Source organism: Paramormyrops kingsleyae, chromosome 17 (assembly GCF_048594095.1).
Source record: "Paramormyrops kingsleyae isolate MSU_618 chromosome 17, PKINGS_0.4, whole genome shotgun sequence".
NCBI classification, from domain to species: domain Eukaryota; kingdom Metazoa; phylum Chordata; class Actinopteri; order Osteoglossiformes; family Mormyridae; genus Paramormyrops; species Paramormyrops kingsleyae.
This window is the reverse complement of record NC_132813.1, coordinates 967,492-987,286: the sequence shown is the minus strand read 5'-3', so window position 1 is coordinate 987,286 and position 19,795 is coordinate 967,492. Positions and strand designations below refer to the sequence as shown.

The 19,795-nt window shown below is 50.3% G+C and overlaps 2 protein-coding genes across 2 annotated transcripts; one reads left to right on the top strand and one right to left on the bottom strand.

Annotated features, from left to right (window-relative positions):
* The first annotated feature begins 593 nt into the window (after positions 1–593).
* Positions 594–3,223, top strand: vma12 (vacuolar ATPase assembly factor VMA12). Its single transcript, XM_023792678.2, has 7 exons — positions 594–728; positions 1,008–1,242; positions 1,319–1,392; positions 1,502–1,591; positions 1,879–1,921; positions 2,020–2,132; positions 2,538–3,223. The coding sequence occupies exons 2-7, from the start codon at positions 1,065–1,067 to the stop codon at positions 2,631–2,633; spliced, it is 594 nt and encodes a 197-aa protein (XP_023648446.1). The 5' UTR covers positions 594–728; positions 1,008–1,064; the 3' UTR covers positions 2,634–3,223.
* Positions 3,189–15,885, bottom strand: LOC111833930 (smoothelin-like protein 2). The gene is made up of 9 exons (XM_023792677.2): positions 14,923–15,885; positions 8,207–8,291; positions 7,836–8,105; positions 7,700–7,762; positions 7,515–7,587; positions 6,577–6,696; positions 6,324–6,423; positions 5,250–5,401; positions 3,189–4,278 (listed from the first exon to the last, which is right to left on the bottom strand). Exons 1-9 carry the CDS (start codon positions 15,367–15,369, stop codon positions 4,152–4,154), a joined length of 1,437 nt encoding a protein of 478 aa, XP_023648445.1. The 5' UTR covers positions 15,370–15,885; the 3' UTR covers positions 3,189–4,151.
* Between the last annotated feature and the right edge of the window lie 3,910 nt (positions 15,886–19,795).

The window sequence follows — 19,795 nt, the reverse complement described above, 5'->3', positions numbered from 1 at the left end:
ACGTACATTTTAAGTATTTTCTCAATGTGTTTGTAAGTGTTTTATTTCCAAATGGAATTTCAAAGTATTACATAAAGTATAATATAAAACGGTAAAAATTAGAAAACAGTTCTCCATGGACCGGATAACATATTTAATTTGAAAGATCTCTGATGGTCAGTGGCACGTGGAGGCTTCCCCTTACTACCACTGACCTGTGCCTCCTGTTCCCCTTCCACTATGCTCCTATCACACGATGCACAAAGGACATACGCATGGTTCACACAAAACAGAACTGAAGGGACTAGCCCCCACGAATTGAGGCATTCGATGAAACACCGAACTAGTTTGCATACAAAATTACTCAACATTCAGTGACGAAAACACTTGTGTACGTACTGTTTTTCAAGCTATTTTACTTTTTTATTTTAACTTAACCACACAAACCAGTGCTAATAGTGTTATTTTGATAAACCATTTCTTTAAAATACAACACATCCATATTATTTCCAATCATAATGCACTGTGGCACTAAATTTTACACTGAATTTGTAGGAGTTTGCAGAAATACTGCTGCTAAACTTGAAAGCAAAGACATTGCGTTCCCGTGATAATAACAGCACGTGGCCGGAAGTGACCTTCCGCTTATGCGTCACACTATCATGGCGGCCCTCTCTGGGCTCTATCTGTTATATTCATGTTAAATGAATGACTGTTTCTGTGTTTCAGGGAACAATTACCTTTACAAGGTAGGTAACGCCGGCTAAAAATTAAGCGTGCATGGTAGAGGCATATGTATAAGTGGTAAAGCCCGATGTATGATCTTAAATGTATTTCATTGTCTTGCTAGTACTTAGATTATATTGCGATATGCAGTCTGTGGCCAGACTGCTTGAGTCTAGTTATTTCTGGTCTTGTACTGTATTGTATACATCTAGGTTTTGGCAGTTTTCCCTTTGTTGTCATTTTTGTACCGTTATAAAGTTTGTCGGGCAGATTTTGGAGAATTCGGATTTTTTTTTCCCCAGTTCTTCAAAGTAGTTTGAAGTACAATCTGGCAAAATAACAAAGTCAGAAACAACAAAATGGCCTCGTCATTTGTGTTCGGGGACACATTTCGTGAGGGGGTGATGAATCTGCTGGAGAGGGGCTCCATGCCGGGAGACCTGCAGGATGAGATCGAGTCCCTCCTGAAACAGGAGCAGCCTTTCGTCCTGCCTTTCAGCACAGCGAGGAAGTTACACAGATACCTGAAAGATAACGGTATGGCTTAAATATCACGGGCGTGACACCGATTTGCTGTTAAAGTTAAACGTATTAATTGTCATTTTTATGGCAGGATTTCCGGTCTACCTCCATGAGTTGTTGGAGGACAGTTCAGTGCATCTACCTCACTATGAACCTCCCCCCAGAGTAAGTGTGGCGCAGTCTCGTGCAGAAGTATTAATAATAATTATAATAAATAATGATAGGGATAGTAGTAGTCATTAAGGATTCTGTCTTTCTGCTCCTTTGTTCAAAGAATCCCCAGCTGGTGGCTCGATTGGAGCAGATTAAAGCAAAACTGGCTAATGAAGAATACATGCGGATAACCAGGAATGTCGACCCTCAGGTACAGTCTGCAGTCTTCGGTGTCGGGAATGCTAACCTCTTACGAGTAGATGGGGCCTCTGGTCAGCGATGGACGTTTCAGGTCCAGAAAGTAAAAATCCAAATCAGGATTTTCTATCAACCACCCAGCTGAGTATCTGTGAGTGTGACTCTTTATACTCAACTGGTTGGTTGAAACAAAATCTGATTTGGATTTTTACTTTCTGGACCGGAAATGTCCACCTCTGCCTCTGGCCCAGTGGTTTTCATGAAGCAGTGCACATTGATGTGATCTTTTCATCCACAAAGGAAATGAATCGGCCCGGAACACTGGCTGACATCGGCAGACAAGGTCAGTGCAGGGGTCCCATCACAAAGATTCTGTGTTTGTAGCTGGTGGTCGGCTTAGCGCTTTACTCTCTTACCCTCCATCTGCCTGCTTTGTCACAGTGCGTTCAGTCAAAGCTGCTGTCATCACCGTGTTCAACTTCCTGGTGACTGTGGCGGCTGCGTTTGCCTGTGCTTACCTGGGCAGTCAGTACATCTTCACAGAGACCACTGCGGTAAGAACTGAATTTATCCGTCAGGACCTGTGTCTGGGAGATGCCCCTGCATTGGGATCCGCTCACACCCATATTTGTAGACTGTTTGCCTGAGAAAACTGTGACATTACTTTGTTTCAAACTGTTTTTTGGTGAAAAAAATGTTTCAGAGGCCCTCATTGTTTCTGTAGAACCAGTCAAAGGGATCGTCGTCTTAATTCTCCTCACGGCACCCTGTGGTGACACTAACAAGCTCATTTACAGATAAACACAAGTTGCAGATTTTCAGATATTATCTGTAAAGTAAAATGGCTGATGGATGTAGCTGTCAGAAATGTGACAGGACCCATGTATTCATGTAAAACACATTGTTTGTGTGAAGTGTATCCAGGAGGGTTTGTAAAGTGTCCTGTGGGCATCTTGCAGAGGGTTCTCTCCGCTGTGATTGCGGCCTCGGTGGTGGGCCTGGCCGAGCTCTACGTTTTGGTCCGGACGATGGAAGGAGAGCTAGGAGAGCTGTAGCGGGACACAGCCGGTGCTGACGGAGTTCTCTAGTGGAACTGAGGGACTCGGTCCGCAGGGGAACCCAGTCGGCTCCTATGCGGAACGTTAATATTCCTCAGCTTTCGTCCAGCTACTGCGCTCACTCTCACACTGACTGCATGTTCCTGTCTCACATTTTTCCTGTGATACGAAACACCTTACATGCGCCTTGCAGAGTCTGCCGTCCCATTGGTCTTTTATGAAATGTTTTTGCTGTCTTCAGTAAATATTTCGTTCTGTTGTCAGGTTAATCCTTAATTGGTGTGTCAGTGCTCACGTCTCCCACCACACACAGGAAGCGAATTGAGCCGAACAGCCGTACTCTGTTTGGCCATTGATGTGTGATGGAGAGTCTTGGCAGAACCTCTGGTCCCTCTACTGGACAAATAAAAATATGCAGGTTTTAAAAGGTTAAGGCTGGGCTGGCTGCATCACAGCATGTAAGGGAGCAGGAGTTTGTGAAGATTCACTTTGTGATCCTTTATTTCTATGCAAAATTTCATGTATTTATAAGTACAACACTTCTGTGGTTACTTTTGACTTGGAAAATAAATTTAATCAGATAAAAAGCTTGTCAAATTCTTCGATTTACAGGGAAAACCCGGTATAAACGCGGTAACGCTTAGAGTCACATTGCAGGAGCTTTAGCGACATTATGGAAAAAGTGTTGGCACAAGAAGAATTCCAGGAAATGACTAATAAACTGCAAATTCTACAACGCACTGCTACCACTTAAAGTTTTTAGTTCCACCCATAAAGTACAACATTTAGAAAAAATAGTATTCAATACACGATATTGTTTTAGGACCTTTAAAGCACTCACTCCCCATGAAAAGTGAGATAACTATTGGAAGAACAAAAAACCTCAGTGGTGTCACGCGTTTTCTCGTCCCCCTGGGTACCTCGTGCCCCCTGACTGTAGTTCCCATTCCCCTCTGATCCGGCAGTGCCACTAGGCGCAGGTGCTCATGTTGCAAGGCCAGATAGTCAGCAACACACTGGGCATGTGGCCAGTCAGAGTCTCTGTGCCGTTTCAAACATGGGCTGGCAGGAACCCCCTGGGGCCGCTGAGTAAAAACCCAACAAACAGCACATTTCTGAAAACACGGCTAAACTTAAGGGAACAAATTGAAACCAGATTAAAACGGGGGGGAGAGGGTACAAAACCCACATTCCTCAAACAGCAGCTTTCACATTGTATCACATTCTGTGAGATGGGTTTACCAGGAGGGCGTTGGTTTCCACGCAGTCCATAAAAAAATCCCACAATGCCGGCAGCCCGTTATGCAAATATATGTAAATCTATTTATACAAGAAACAGTATCAGGACCATCGTTTCATAGAGATAAAAATGAAAAGCTGCCAGCCCTGTTTCCGTCTGCTTCGAGTCCATCAGTCCCAGCAGCTGCTGACCTACAGACCGGGGCGATGTCTGTCGTGGAAGACAAACCAAAGCTCCGGAGGAGGCTGTCTGTCAGGCCGCACAACGCCGACGTCTCACTCAAACTTACGCAGGTGGTTGTAGAGGGACTGGACGTAGGTGAAGATGCACATGGGGTCAGGTTTGTGACCCATCACTAGCATGTCTTCCACCTCAATGAGGCGGTCGCATCCAGCCTTCTCTCTGTGCGCGGGAGCAAGGGGCGGCTATTTAGATGTTATTTTAGTTGGAGGTTTTACAGACATGTTCTGAAGAAGGTGATGTCAGGCTAAAGGAATGTGCGAGTTAGGGAGAGATGGGGGGGGTCGACAGCCTGGTTAGAGGGTTTGCGGGCGCCTTATAGAGACGGCCGTGAAATTGGCTAAGAGGCTCAGTTTTCAGTGGTCGGCCTGATCGGCTCCAGCTGAAAAGCCAGGAGTCTGAAGGCTGATGACAGCATGCAGGGCAGGGAGGAGGGAAGCATGAACTCAGCACACAGCAGGAGGCTCAGAGACGGGCGTGGGCAGGAGACAGGCACAGGCTGGAGAGGGGCGCGGGCAGGAGTGGGGAGCGGGCAGGAGAGGGGAGCGGGCAGGAGTGGGGAGCGGGCAGGAGTGGGGAGCGGGCAGGAGTGGGGAGCGGGCAGAAGTGGGGAGCGGGCAGGAGTGGGGAGCGGGCAGGAGAGGGGCGCGGGCAGGAGAGGGGCGCGGGCAGGAGTGGGGAGCGGGCAGGAGAGGGGCGCGGGCAGGAGAGGGGAGCGGGCAGGAGTGGGGAGCGGGCAGGAGTGGGGAGCGGGCAGGAGTGGGGAGCGGGCAGAAGTGGGGAGCGGGCAGGAGTGGGGAGCGGGCAGGAGAGGGGCGCGGGCAGGAGTGGGGCGCGGGCTGGGAATGGAAGCGGGTTGTAGATAGAAATGGTTGCAGGCTAGAGAAGAGTGCGGGCTGCAGAGAGGCGCAAGTAGGGGAGCGGCGTGGGCATCATGAATAAGGACAAGCACAGTCAGCTTCACAGCCAATGACGGCTCAAATGGGCTCTCTGTCTGATTTCATTCACATCACATTTTATCTTTTATTTCTTCGTTGATATGGTACATGAAATTGGCAGACGAGCAGCTGAGAAAGAATATAGGTACAGCAGCAGTCCCACAAACAGACTGACGCACACAAACACATGCTTACTCTGCTAAGCCGAATGCAAGCTCGAAGTTGTGTCTGGGCTCAGTGGCGCTGAGAAGGTTGTAGTCAAATTCAGTGGGGAAGAAAGAGTGGACCAAGGCGCAGAATGCAAGGCCATCGCTCCAGCTGGATGAGAAGTTCTGGATGTCGATGTTCTGGGAGGAGAGACAGAGAGAGAAAGACAGAGAGAGAAAGACAGAGAGAGAAAGATAGAGAGAGAAAGATAGAGAGAGATTGGTGTGAATAACAAAGATGGCTCCGATGGCCAATGCACGCATCTGAAAGCAGCACTTCAGTCACGGTGTTCGGAAAAAAACAGGAGCTCATTTAAAAAGCTAACTAATAAAAAAATGAGGGGTTTAGCAAACAAAAGTGTAGATTCTCACAGATGGCACCAGCATCAGGCTTTCAGGGGTATTTTCTCCTTAACTGTGGAATTCCTCCAGGGCTCATCCTCCCCAAACCATAATGGCGGAAACAGATTCGGACAGTTAAACTCTTTCCCCCTCCCCCAAGGACAGGGACATGCTTTCCAGATAGAGTCATCACGGACTCTCCTCTCTGCCCACAGCCCTCTTCCTTTGCAGAGTGACAGTCTGTGATGCCAGTGTGTTGGCACACCCTCGTACCAGGGCGCTCGGACGTGGGCATGAGCTGTCCCGGCTTGCGATGGGGGGGGGCTCTGATTTAACGCAGACGGGCGTCCGTCTCCACAGAAAGCTACGACAGCCCAGTATGGCCAACATTCCCATTCGCATCACGTGACACAGACTCCTTTCCAGACTCATCCCCTCCAGCCCAGACAGGCTGTGCATCGCTGGACACCCGTGAAGCAGATTTTCATGGATCGCACAGATGCCGGGAAATGGAAGTACTGCTTACGGAATCAGAAAAAGGGATAAAATTCAGACCTTCATAATTTGGCAGGTGTGTTGAACATGCAGTGAGAAGCAGCAGCATAAATAACAGTGTGGTAACACAAGCAGGTTCCAGTGCTGCTCCAGTGTCGCTCATCCCAACATCCCAGTATCTTCCTGCTCTGCCACTGTATTTGGGGGGGGGGGCTACCCCACTCACCTGGTAGCCGATGGTTTTGGAGTGGCACCATTCCAGGAGGACCTGCTTGATGCTGCTGGCGCTGGACACACCAAAGCTCTGGGAGCGTTTCAGCTTTGGCCTGCAAGGCAGGGGTTGGGGGGGTCGTGAAGCAGCAGAAAATGACAACAGGGTGCAAACACAAAATGGAGTTAGTTACGTTTCATGTAGGACCTCATGTGGAAGATCTGGGGAGGAGTGAAGATGAAATAGGATGAGAGAGGATGAGGTTTACCTGCCCAGCTCCGAGTCCAGCTTCCCCAGGGGAGAGTGCTGGACTTGGGCACCAATATTTCGGGGCAAAGTTTGGGACCTCAGCAGATCCCTTCTTCTCTCCCCTCCCACATCTAGGCGCCTGGAGCAAAGAGACAGTTGAACTCAGAATGAAATATGTGTCTCAACAGACACACAGATAGGCAGGTAGACAGACAGGCAGGTAGAGAGACAGACAGTCACACAGGCAGCAGACAGACAGGTAGATATACAGGTTAGTAGAGAGACAGACGGTCACACAGGCAGCAGACAGACAGGTAGATAGGTTAGTAGAGAGACAGACTGACAGACAGTCAGTCAGGTAGAGAGACAGACAGTCACACAGGCAGCAGACAGACAGGTAGATATACAGGTTAGTAGAGAGACAGACGGTCACACAGGCAGCAGACAGACAGGTAGATAGGTTAGTAGAGAGACAGACTGACAGACAGTCAGGCAGACAGACAGACAGGCAGGCAGAGAGACAGAGGCAGCTGCCAGCTACCTCTCCACTGACTGTCCTTTTCTCCAGACCTTCTTAAGGACTCATTTGGAGTAAGTGGATAATCTGACTGGTTTAAGGGGGCTTTAGCCCTTCCCCCAAAACAAATACACTAATAAATAATGTATTCTCATTCATTCCCATTAAAATAATCACCCCCCCCCCCCCCAGTAAAGGCTTTTCATAAGTCTCTAATGATGCTCCTGTCTGCCGGTATCATTATGCAGCATACAGAAATACATCAGTGTATGTGTTTCAAGGAACAGATGAAGAACAAGATGAGGAGTGAGGTGTCATGTGGAACAAAAGCCCTCAAGTCGATGCTGACCACCATGGAACGGAAATCAACCCAGCAGGACTGTCAGATTGTCCCCTTTTCCCCAGGTGACAGCAGAACTGACATCAGAGATTCTCCATACCTGTTGGCTAATCTGTTGCTGGTAATGGGGGAGATGCCTGGGTAAGCCACCGCCGTCACAGAAGCGTGTTTCTCTGTAAAGATCCAAAGGACTGGTGAGATTCTGGCACTGCCAAAGTGCAACAGAGCAACTGTCTGACGATGAAGAGCAGGTAAGCGGCCCAGGGGTGTTGGATCAGCTCTCACCTGTCACTCGAGCAGAACCCATAGTTCTCACTGGACTTGGGGTCCATGTCTTCACAGCAGAAGCTGGAATTAAAATATGAACAGTGAGACTCTGACAGAGTGCAAAGGGGCATAGTTTAGTTAGATATCCCCTCACCTGACTGATGAGGAAACTCTGGGATTGGCTGCACCTGAGTGCCACTTGCAGTTGACTGGCCAGGAGGACTGCCAGTTACCACAGGGGGCGGGGCTTGGATGGGACTGCTCGGTGGATTGAGTGCTTTGGCAACTATGGCGATGGAGGATTCTGCAATTTTGGTTGTTGCAGTGATGGGCAAATGTGGCATTACCATGGCAACAGGAGCTACTTTTTCCTGAGGTTGGTCACTCAGATCTGACTTTACTTCCTGTGTTATCACCAAGCTCTCTGTGTGGACATAAGAGCACAGCACAAACACACAATGACACTCAACATCTGTCCTGCCTAAATACAAGACTGAAGGGACTTTAGTGGGAAGAGGACATTACCTGGAGCAGAACTGTGCCCATTTTCCAGCACTGAGGGAGCTGGGGCGGAGTCCATCTCAATAGGCTCCTCCTCCTCCACAGGATTCTAGAAGCAGACAGAAGAACCATCAAGCCACTGCAAAAGGTATATTGTCCTGTTCCCCAAAGACTTAAGGGTAATGTTTCTGTAATATGCAGACAAATAGGAGTAACTTTATCAACACCTGATGTATGGCATTATCATGCACTGTCAGCCTCATACACTATTAACACATCCAACAGGCCATGCTTTCGAGCAGGCAGTGGGTGGCACGGTGTGGCAGTGGGGAACAGTGAGTGGCAGTGGGTGGCAGAGTCTGGCAGTGGGGGACAGTGAGTGGCAGAGAGTGGCAGTGGGTAGCCGAGTCTGGCAGTGGGTGGCAGGGAGTGGCAGTGGGTAGCAATGGGTGGAAGTGGGTCGCAGAGTCTGGCAGTAGGTGGCAGTTAGTGGGCGGCAGTGGGTAGCAGAGTCTGGCAGTGGGGAACAGTGAGTGGCAGAGTCTGGCAGTGGGGGACAGTGAGTGGCAGAGGGTGGCAGTGGGTAGCCAAGTCTGGCAGTGGGTGGCCGAGTCTGGCAGTGGGTGGCAGGGAGTGGCAGTGGGTAGCCGAGTCTAGCAGTGGGTGGCAGGGAGTGGCAGTGGGTAGCCGAGTCTGGCAGTGGGTGGCAGGGAGTGGCAGTGGGTAGCCGAGTCTGGCAGTGGGTGGCAGGGAGTGGCAGTGGGTAGCCGAGTCTGGCAGTGGGTGGCAGGGAGTGGCAGTGGGTAGCTGAGTCTGGCAGTGGGTGGCCGAGTCTGGCAGTGAGTTGCAGTGGGTGGCAGTGACTGGCAGTGTGTTGCAGTGAGTGGCTGCTTTTCCCACTCAGCATCTCCAAGCCTAATGTCTCCTGTTTCTTGTAAGTGAAAAGTACAGTGGAAGTCAGCATGGCCAGGGTATGTTCCTGTAAATAACCAGCCTCATAATCATTATCATCATTCCCTTCCAGCACAAAGGCAAAGAACAAGAGACGAGGTCGGTCTATTTTTGATTTTTAATCTCATGGCCTATTTCTCCTCTGTTCTAACAGACTCAGATACTCACCAGGCACATAGGGTGTGCTGTCCATGCTTAGATAACGAGTGGCAAAAACAGAATGTCATCCATCTGACGACTTTCTCTAACCGGTTTGTCCACGTTATTTACAGCAACAGATCCAATCTAGTTCATTTCCTCACAAACTGGACTAAGGGACTTCAGAATGACATCGAGCACAACGAAGCTGTGTGCTGGGAAGTGACTGACCTTGGCATCTGATGTCTCACTAACTAACTAACTAACTAACTGCAGCACAGAGAGACCCTGAATTCACATTTTTTTCCCTCTAAAACTGGGTTCCTCTCCTTTTACTCTTATCATGCACGTCATGCATGGAAATCCAGCACATTCCACACAAACCGAGGAATTCAGAAACAGGGCTGGCGGGGGAATGGGGCGGTGACATCAGCTACCAGGAATTCTGGGAGAGTAAGTGTTGGGGGGGGGGGGGGGGGGGCTGTGAACAGCTGGCTGCTCCACAGGGGATTATAGGCAGGTCTGGAGGTATTTCAGCCACTAACTATGCTCACCTCCAAAAGCATCTCCCAGCTGTGAATGATCTGGCAGGTGAAACGATAAACAACAGCCAGGTCCGGTTTTAGCTTTTGAGAAACTTTGGAGGCACCTGATTCTTATCCTGCTCCACATAAAGACCCTGAGAACCATGAAATGTGCTCTGTGTGCATCACTCAGGACACCAGGCTCCACAGGAGGAACAACAGCAGAACTGCGAGTCGCAGACGAATCCCTCACCTGACTCATCAGAAGCATTAAAAGCCCAGGAATGAGTCGCTGATCCCCCCGTGGGGGTCAGTGAAGTACAAGTTATCAGAGAAACATACAAGCTGAAATCGCAGCTAATTGGCAGGACAGTCTGCGGCACTTTCTCTCCTCCTGTGGCAGGTGTGCTGTCGCTGCTGTCGACACCGCGTCCACTGTGGCCCCGAAAGCTGAACACGGGGCCCGGGGCCCGGGGCCCGGGGCCTGGGGCCCAGGGCTCTCTGTGTCCTGGGTCATGCCATCCGGGCCATAAATGCTCTGGGCTGGGCTCACATGCGCAGCTTTTAACATGAACATAGGTGTCGCTGTGAGTAACATGAGTGACGGTAGCTTGTGTGAAGGGCCTGCTGGCCGTCAGAGGAAGCAGGCCGACCTCACGTCTGCCGTGGAACGTCCCGCTTTCCCCGCTGTGACATCAGAGGTTCCTGCTTCACATGTCAGAGGTGAAGACATGCTGCCAGTGCACCAGCAGACAAGCACAGAGGCTTTTTATACTGAAGTGCCTGACAGGAGGGAATGATCACGCTCTCCTCGGAGTAAAATGCCAAAAGCCGTCCTCACACATCCAGCAAAAGGCCCACAGCCAGCTGCTGAGCGCATATTCCACGCTCCGCCTACCATACCGCTCAGCACCCGCGCTGAGGGCTCTCAGGCCACGTTCTACTGACATTTCCAGGAGGACAAAGCAGCGTCACAAAGACGGTTTGCGGCCCTTTCCATTCCTGTTCAGTCCCATCCACACAAAGCTGGGACGCAGGCTTCCAGAGATCCATATGCCAGCCACCAGAAAGCATTTGGGCTCTAAGGTCACCCGCCCCTCAAAGCAAAGCCTCACACCTGTTCTTTAAAGACACCCGCGATAAAATAAAGGGCCAAGAGGGTTAAAAAACAAACGGGAAAAATAAGAAGTAACTAGAAGAAACCATAAAGGAACACAACTAGGGAGCAGAGTTACACAGGGAACAACTAGGAAACTGGGCAGAGCAACAAACATGCAGTAACACAGACAATGACAGACTAAAGAAGGGAGCAGAAGCAGGCAGTAAATACACAGAGACAGCTGGGCTAACGAGGGGTCAGGTGTGGAACACAAGAGAACCAAACAGGAAAGAGGAAAGGCGCTGGGCAACAAGCGATAGGTGGAGTGACTTGCAATTAAGGAGCACAGAACTAGGAAACTTAAACAAACCCCAAAACTGGGAAACATTAAGTACACACTGGGAAGTACCACGGTAGGATAATTAACACAGAGCAAAAGTACAAGCAGAACCAGTAGGGAACTGGACACAAGCAGGACAAACCTTAGACAGAGAAACAAAGATAGATATTAACAAACGCTGGGGAAACAGAAAACAATACAAAGAGGTCAAGCTATTGGCCTTTGGCCAGCCTCAAACCTACAAGCAGAGAGTGTCGACCTCTGAACCACATACTCAACCCTCTGAGCTGTGCAGCAGTCCAGAGACCAGGGAAAACACTCTGTGTGTGTGTGTGTGTGTGTGTGTGTCTGTCTATGTGTTTAGGTATGTGTATGTGTGTGTGTGTGTGTGTCTGTCTGTGTATGCGTGTATGTCTATGTGTTTAGGTGTGTGTGTGTGCGTGTTAGTTCGTGGGGCTGTCCAGATGCAGACCTCAACTCTGTTCTCATTGGATACCTTCAAATTCTTACGTTTTTGGTCACACTTGGACTGGCTCACAGCTGCAACGTCAATGTGTGAAAGCAGTAAAACAGCTGGATTAGGACCAGGAATCCAAGCCCTCACAAGCTAATAATGGCCAGGGCTCCCTTTGTTAGCCGAGTGTCATTACGGGCCATTCGCCATTTTCCACCCTGATGTCATGGAGCTTCACACCCACGCGGCACCGTCGCTTCATTCCGACTCCCATGGCCCCCACACCGCCCCATCCCGTCCTGACACCACGGGGACCCCCCCCCCCTGCACCTGTCTGCTCAATCATCACTGCAATACCCTTCCCTCCTGCTTCTCAGACTCACGATGGAGGCACTAAGATGAAGACGGCCTGACCCTGTTACCGAAAGTGTGCAATCCCTGTATGAAATACGCTATATGATATTTACGCTGTTTGTCAGACAAAATGGCTGTTAAGAAACTAAGTAAGGTAACGTAAAAATCTTCCATGGAAAATGGCAGCGCAGCCGTCCAAACACAGCACACATAAAACGACAGGTTATGGTTCAGCTGCCACAGAGGCGGAACACACCCAAATTAAAGCAGTAAAATGAACCAACCTACATAAAACCTATCTGCAAATGCCCCCCCCCCCCCCCAAGGCTGAACAATAGTGGTGCGGCCGAGGTCATAACCCAGACGTAACGTTATAAACCTGTTGCTAGGGAAATATAAAAAACCGTTTGGCTGCCGTAGAGGAACTGGGTAAATGGGGGGGGGGCGCAGCAGAGTGAGGCCAGCCCCTCCCTCATGTTTCACCGGCCAGCTCTGCCTCTCTCAGCTGAAATGATCCGTTTCTCTGTGCGCCGAGCTGTATTAACGGCCACTGGAGTACAAGGGGGGGGATTTAAAGTCAGAGGGAGCTGATTTTGGGCGGAACTGTTGGGCTGGGTGGGGGACACCATAGATGGAGTACCTGGGAAATAGCTGCACCCCCCCCATCCAGCACGCCCCCCTGCCAAACGTGCACACAGGTGTGTGCTCTCACCAGCCTTTACAAGCGACCAGCCTTTACTGTCAAAATAAAAGTGTTAAAAAGAGTCCCAGTTTGCACACAGCTGGATGGAGATCTGAGGCCATAGCGAGAACCAATGAGGAGCAGCAAACCCCCCCACCGCCCCCCCGCCGGCGCTGTCAGGGCCTGATTCATATGCGATGTGACATCAGATAAGAACAAAAACATCAGAGGCTCTATAGCCCATCAGCAAGCTATAAATCAGATTATTAACTATGCACAAATATGGGCTTGTTCTTGTAATCAATCCATCATATTAATATGACTGAAATAGTAAATGTGAAGAATTCCTCCTGGCATTTATTTTTCATTTCCCAAAGCTGATAAACGGCACACCCTCTGCGTTTTGCAAGTTGGACTCTGCTTTGGGTGATTCTAGGTCACATTTGAGGTGAATGGTATGTATGTCCCTCATGACTCTGCCTTCACTTCAAGAGTCATTTAATGACTCCAGAGGCTGTCGATCTCTGACTGACGACCGGCCACATTTACGCATGGAAGCCTGATGCTGCAGTCATGAGACCCCGAGATGGTATTTAAAGAAAATTCACAAGATGTTTTGGATGCAAACATGATGCCGATGTAAGTGCTGTGTGAGACGGCGTTCCTCCATGTCTAAGGGGCTGGAGAGGGGTGCTGTTACTCTACATTAAGGACAGTCATTTCTTTATGATGATGACTAAATTGCAAGGCTCAGGTGCCAAGAAATCAAATATAACCCTGAAGGGCAATCTGCCACCGGCATTGGTAACAGGCAACAGCCATTTTTACCCTCCACCGACCGGGAGGAATGTGAAAAGTGTATCTGACAGAAAGTGTGTGTGTGTGTATGTGTGTGTGTACGTGCTTGCGTGCGTGTGCAAGAGAGAAAGCAGGCCAGCTGCTTCGGGTGAAGGGAAGGTAACTGCCACACCCCCCTCCCAAGCGCAGAGTCACACTGGGGCACGGGGTAGAACTGAAGCAGAATCGGCCCGGTTCCGGAAAGCAGCTTCAGCCGAGTACAGCGCCAGGATATCCGGCTGTTGTTGGGTTTCATGTCAGTAACAACAAAGGCTGGGTTTCAACTTTCTCCCAGCCAAACGTCTCGTCTTCTATGACCATTTTTTTTAAATTAAATGCTCACAGATGTTCTGGAACATACTGTAGTGCAGTTTGTGTCACTACAATAATCAAGCATATTCCACGCAGAAACCCAAATGAGTGTGTGTGTGTGTGTGTGCAGTAAGGTGTACAAGAAGAACCAGTTTAAGGTTCTTGACAAAGAAAATTCAGATGGTGCAGTAAAAGCCCTTCATGCTACAATCCCCCGCTGCTCCGAAATGAACGTGCATAGAGTGAGTCCCACAGCAACATGCTCATCCTCAGTCACACTTACCGACAGTCTCATTCCAAAGTGAATCAAAAGGGTAAAAATATACTCTAAAATTATGAAACCATGTAAATGAAGAAGAAAGTAGTGATGTGTTTTAATTACTCAGAAATCTGGAGCATTAATATCATCCTGAAAAGAGGAGGGTGACAGAAGGCAAAAGAAAGAAAGAAGAAAGAAAAGAGGGTAAACTGGACAGAAAAGCAGTAAGAAAGTGTGTGTGTGTGTGTGTTTGTGTGTGTGTGCTTGTCAGGTCAGCAGAGACTTCGGCTAAAGGTGTGTGTAGGTCCTTCCAAACTTCCCAATTAAGCAGCTGTCAGAGGGATGGGGACATGCCCTGATTGCAGGCCACCAGAACCACAGCCACCTGGACCAAGCTCAGAACACAGAACTGCGGAGACTGAACTCGATCATTTTCATCCTCTGTCAGCGGCAGCAACATTGATGCTGATGTGACACAGTGAACGTGCAGAAAGCCCAAAAGCCCTGAATGTCTGAGGCTTCACCCTCTTCCAAACTGCCAGTGACTGTCTGAGGCTTCACCCGCTTCTAAACTGCCAGTGAACTGACTGCTCTGCCTGGACTAACAGCCGAGCTTCCAAATACAGCAGAACCATAGACAGATGGGACTTATACTGGTCTTGCCGGACCCAGCAGCACCACAGACATACAGGACTCACACAGGTCCAGCTGGACCCAGCAGAACCACAGACATACAGGACTCATACTGGTCTTGCCGGACCAAGCAGAACCGCAGACAGACGGGACTCACACTGGTCCTGCCGGACACTGCAAAGCAGGCATGGCTGGAGAAGCGGGCCGCTGTCGGACTCGAGGATGCCGGGTCGGTCCCGGACGGGGTCCCTGGGCTCTGTGGGTTCTGGGCAACCGGCTGCCTGGGCTCAGAGGGGAGGGTCTCCCTGTTGCACGGCAACCCTGTCAGGACCTCCACCTGCCGCGTCAGGGCTTCCAGCTGAGCCCGGAGCTGCCGGTTCTCCTGTTGCAGCTGGGCCACAGTGGAGCCCAGGGGCCCCAGGGGCCCCACCAGCCGGCCGGCCTCCTCCAGGCGGCGCTCCACTCCCAGCTTAAAGACACTGATGTCCATGTGGAGCTCCCGCACGGCGTCCCGCAGCGTGGCTTCACAGCGAGCCAGGGCCGCGCACACTGTCTCCCCCTCGGCCGGGACCTCCACGTGGGCAGCCACAGTGCCTGCATCCATGGCGACGCTTACACTGTTAATGCGGAGAAGGACCCGCTAGCTGATCCGCGTCAGTACCAGTCCTGCCCGGGTTTAGGGCTCTCAGGTTCTGTGCTCTTTGGATCCTGGGTTCTCTTTTTAATCCTTTGAAATTCCAATTTGCAGAGAGCCGAGTCTCCACCAAAAATTCAGTGTAGCCCCCCCGAAGTTCAGTTTTCTAGCATTTGAAGATCATTCCACGAGAACTGAAAAATATTAAGAAGGAAAAAGTAAATCGCCCAAAGCTCTGAGTGACTTGAAAGCGGTGAAAGCTCTCGGCACTCAGGAGAACTGTGCCAGGCTCATGTGGGACCACGTGTGTGACCTGCAGGTCTGGATGCTCACTTCCAGGGCTCCAGCATACCCCCACCTCCTCTGCCTCCTCACTCTACTTGTGCCTCCTCACTGTGCTCCTTGCTGTACTTTTGCCTCCTCACTGCTCACCGGCTCTGTCAGCCAAGCCGGCCGGCCTCCCCGCTTTAAAGGGTGTGCTGATGTGCTTCTCCTCTGCCAGCGGGGCCGGCTGCAGGGGCGGGACGGGGAGGCAGAGGGAGGAAAAGGGGGAGGGGCGAGAGTCCTGCACAGAGGACTCTGTTTACATTGTCTGGCTTCCCGCTACACTCGCCTCGTCTTTATGACCTCAGACACTGTGCTCTCTCTGTCTCTGTCAGTCACCACGACAGACCGGCATCTCCAGTCCTCCACATTGCTGTAAGGTCTCCCTCATCATCCCCCCCATTTCATTACCCCACCCCCAAAGAATTAACCAGTGCCCTGTGTTCTATGCTCTAATAAACAGCAGGTTTAATAGGAGCTGCCTCATGTAAGTGTGTCTGCATGTGTCTGCAGTTCTGTATGCAAATATCCATACTTGCGGGAAAGGGGGGGGGGGCAGACCAGCATTCCTCCTCAGACACAGACACACAGAGACACACACATGTACGTTTGAATTCATATCTTTGTGGGGACTTTCCATTCATGTCTGTGGGGAAGACCCTAATCCCAGCAACGACAACCCTAACCATAAGTAACCCTTACCCAGCCCTAACTTTAACCATAAGTAACCAAACAAAACATAACACTTTGAGCATTTTTAGTTTTTTGATTGTAGTCACAAATGTTTATAAAATTGAATTTCTCCTTGTGGGGACTAGAAAAAATGTCCCCACAATGGCAAAAGAGCAGGTTTTTATCACACTGTGGCACTGTGGGGACATTGGGTCCCCACAATGTAATGTACACCGGGACCACACACACACACACACACACACTCACCAGAACTAAATTCCACCTCACTTTACAGTAAACAAATGTATCTAGGGGGTGGGACAAGATGGAGGTGGGTGGTGGGGGGGCAGCACTGTGGTTTGCAGCCTCACAATCCAAGAATCTCCTCTTAGCTGCCAGGGATGTGATTTTAAAGAAACTCCTGCCAGAACTTTTGCTGTTTGTCTTTCTCGGGGGGTGCAGCATGACTGCCGGTCACGGCAGTTGCCCAGATGGGGTCCGTAACCTTTGGTGCACTTCCGTCAGCACAGTCTGCCTCTTATCTCCAGCATCTCTGACACTCAGCTTCTCCTCCTCGCTTACCTAACCGTGCACGCAGACTGGGGTGTGGAAACCCGCAACCCTGCTGAGATCATTGGCGGCAGAGCATTGTAAACCCCCCCACCCCTGAGAACACGCCCATTGGCATGATATTCTGGGACAAGGAAGTGACTGAGACATAGTGGTTGTGGGGTGACACTGAACACAGTCACAGGCTGAGCAGATGGCATGTGGACGGGAATCTTCATGGGATCGTCTGGCCTGTTTTCCCACAAGTCTAAATCAGAAATGGAGATGTGGCTGATCGAATCCCTGTGTGAATCCCTGAGCAAATCCCTGTGTGAATCCCTGTGTGAATCCCTGTGCGAATCCCTGTGTGAATCCCTGAGTGAATCCCTGTGTGAATCCCTGAGCGAATCCCTGTGTGAATCCCTGAGCGAATCCCTGTGTGAATCCCTGTGCGAATCCCTGAGTGAATCCCTGAGGGAGACGGTTAGCTGCTGACCTTGCCGGCCATCGGCCACCTGCAGCACATCGGGCGGCTCAGCATTCAGCTCCCTTTCCGCTCCTCCATTCCCCAAATTCTTGTATCCCCATATCCTTGCTGTGGATACCAATGCTTGCTACAGGGACAGCATTAAGAGCAACACTAATTAGTACCATACCCTACCTGCCCCGCAAAATGATTTCCCATGGGGCAAAAAAAAACAGCCTCCAACAGCCAACGGGCCCCCTCCCTCTCTACTTTCAAAAGCTGAACTCCATTTATTTTACTAGACTTCAGTTGCGTCAAAGTTTCCTCAGGAACTTCACTGCCCAGATGCAGCTCAAAAAATAATAATAGCCAGTGTGTGACGCCAGCCAAACCCCAGGGCAGCCATAATCAACTTCCTGCTGGCCTGGGGTGGGACAGGACAGGTAAGCAGCCAAGCCCCAGGGCAGCCTTAACAACGTAAGCCTCAGGTTTATCCCTAACTTTACCCTGACACTGATGCAGTGTTAAAGAGAGTCAGTGTGAATCCCCACTGTGAATGAGCTAATGTAAGCCCAACGGCGTAGCAGAGAGTTTGATGTTGGAGGGGACACAACTTAATAATTTAAATACAACGGTCTATGTACTGGGGTGGGAATAAATGAATTTTAATAAAATAATAGGGAGTGGACGTCCCCCCCCCCCGGTGAGTCAGTAACACAGATGAAAGGAGAAGGACTGGTTTACGTTGGGGTGGGGTGGGAGGCAGAACATTACGGGAAGGAGGAGGAGGTCCTCTCTCACGCTCACAGCTCTGAGAAGATGTCGAGGTATCACCAGTCCAAGGAGAAAGTCATATCTAGAAAGAAAACAAGAAACATCTGCAGAGCGTCCAGCTGTCAGTTAGAAGCTGGAGCTGCAGGACATTCGAGCTAGTACAGAGTTACGGGAAAGCAGGAGAGCCACAGACTGGCACAGACAGGGAAAACAGGAGAGCCACAGACTGGCACAGACAGAGAAAGCAGGAGAGCCACAGACTGGCACAGAAATGGAAAACAGCAGAGCCACAGATAGGCACAGACACAGAAAACAGGAGAGCCACAGACAGAGAAAGTGGGAGAGCCACAGACAGGCTCAGAAATGGAAAACAGCAGAGCCACAGTTAGGCACAGACACAGAAAACAGGAGAGCCACAGACAGAGAAAGTGGGAGAGCCACAGACAGGCACAACATGGAAGGCAGGAGAGCCACAGACAAGCAGACAGAAAGTATGAGAGCCACAGACAGGCACACAACGGAAAGCAGGAGAGCTACAGACAGGCACAGACACAATCTCATTGAACAGGTACAGAAGAACACGCCTCTGGCTTCTCCCATAAGCTCAGACTAATCAGCTCATTATCTGGCAGGGCGATAATGGGCACCCTTGTGATGATGGATTCATGAGGAAATAAAGTGATGTCATGTTCCCAGATTTTGCGAAAACCAGCTCTTCCACGTCCATCACATGTTCCTTCACAATTTTACACGTTGAAACTCACCTTTCCAAACCAACAGTGTCCTCCCACTGCAAGCAAGGGCCCATTTCAGCATGACATCACCCCCCCCCCCCAAACCCTACACACCCCTACAGTGAGGCCCAGAGGCCCAGAATGAGCTGCCTATTAGGAGAGGAGACAGGCGAGATACTTTCTATAGAGGCCAGTAAAGGAAGATCCAGCATGTGTGGCTTGGATTGAAGCCAGGCTGTCAGGGAAAGGAGTTGAGAATTCTCATTGCCATAGAAAGGCTTCCATTGTCTGACTTACATTGACCCCTCTGTGCAATGCTTCCAGGAGGTGATGACAGCTCTCGCTTAAAACAGAGCAAATGCAAACAATCTGCTGATCGCACAGCGAGCAGCCAGTGGCTCGGGTTTGGCCTACGGATGACCTAACTGGCTCTCTCCTTGCAGTCTGACTGAATATATACCTGCACTCTCTCACACGCACACAGCCAGCGAACCTTCCTGCCATAAATAATGTTTCATTGTGTCCAGAATTTGACTGAACTAACCACTCGGATCACAAAAAACCCACAGACATTGGTTGGTACAGCAGTCACTGTAGACACAGCCACAGACAGGCTGGTCGGTACAGCAGTCACTGTAGACACAGCCACAGACAGGCTGGTCGGTACAGCAGTCACTGTAGACACAGCCACAGACAGGCTGGTCGGTACAGCAGTCACTGTAGACACAGCCACAGACAGGCTGGTCGGTACAGCAGTCACTGTAGACACAGCCACAGACAGGCTGGTCGGTACAGCAGTCACTATAGACACAGCCACAGACAGGCTGGTCGGTACAGCAGTCACTGTAGACACAGCCACAGACAGGCTGGTCGGTAC

Excerpts from the sequence above, each read along its gene's own strand:
- vma12 (XM_023792678.2), top strand. The coding sequence starts at position 1,065 with ATGGCCTCGTCATTTGTGTTCGGGGACACATTTCGTGAGGGGGTGATG. Across the intron at positions 1,393-1,501 it reads ACTATGAACCTCCCCCCAGA|AATCCCCAGCTGGTGGCTCG; the intron begins GTAAGTGTGGCG and ends CTTTGTTCAAAG. Across the intron at positions 1,922-2,019 it reads GGCTGACATCGGCAGACAAG|TGCGTTCAGTCAAAGCTGCT; the intron begins GTCAGTGCAGGG and ends GCTTTGTCACAG.
- LOC111833930 (XM_023792677.2), bottom strand. The coding sequence starts at position 15,369 with ATGGATGCAGGCACTGTGGCTGCCCACGTGGAGGTCCCGGCCGAGGGG. Across the intron at positions 7,763-7,835 it reads AGAGTTTCCTCATCAGTCAG|CTTCTGCTGTGAAGACATGG; the intron begins GTGAGGGGATAT and ends TTTTAATTCCAG. Across the intron at positions 6,424-6,576 it reads CTGGACTCGGAGCTGGGCAG|GCCAAAGCTGAAACGCTCCC; the intron begins GTAAACCTCATC and ends CCTGCCTTGCAG.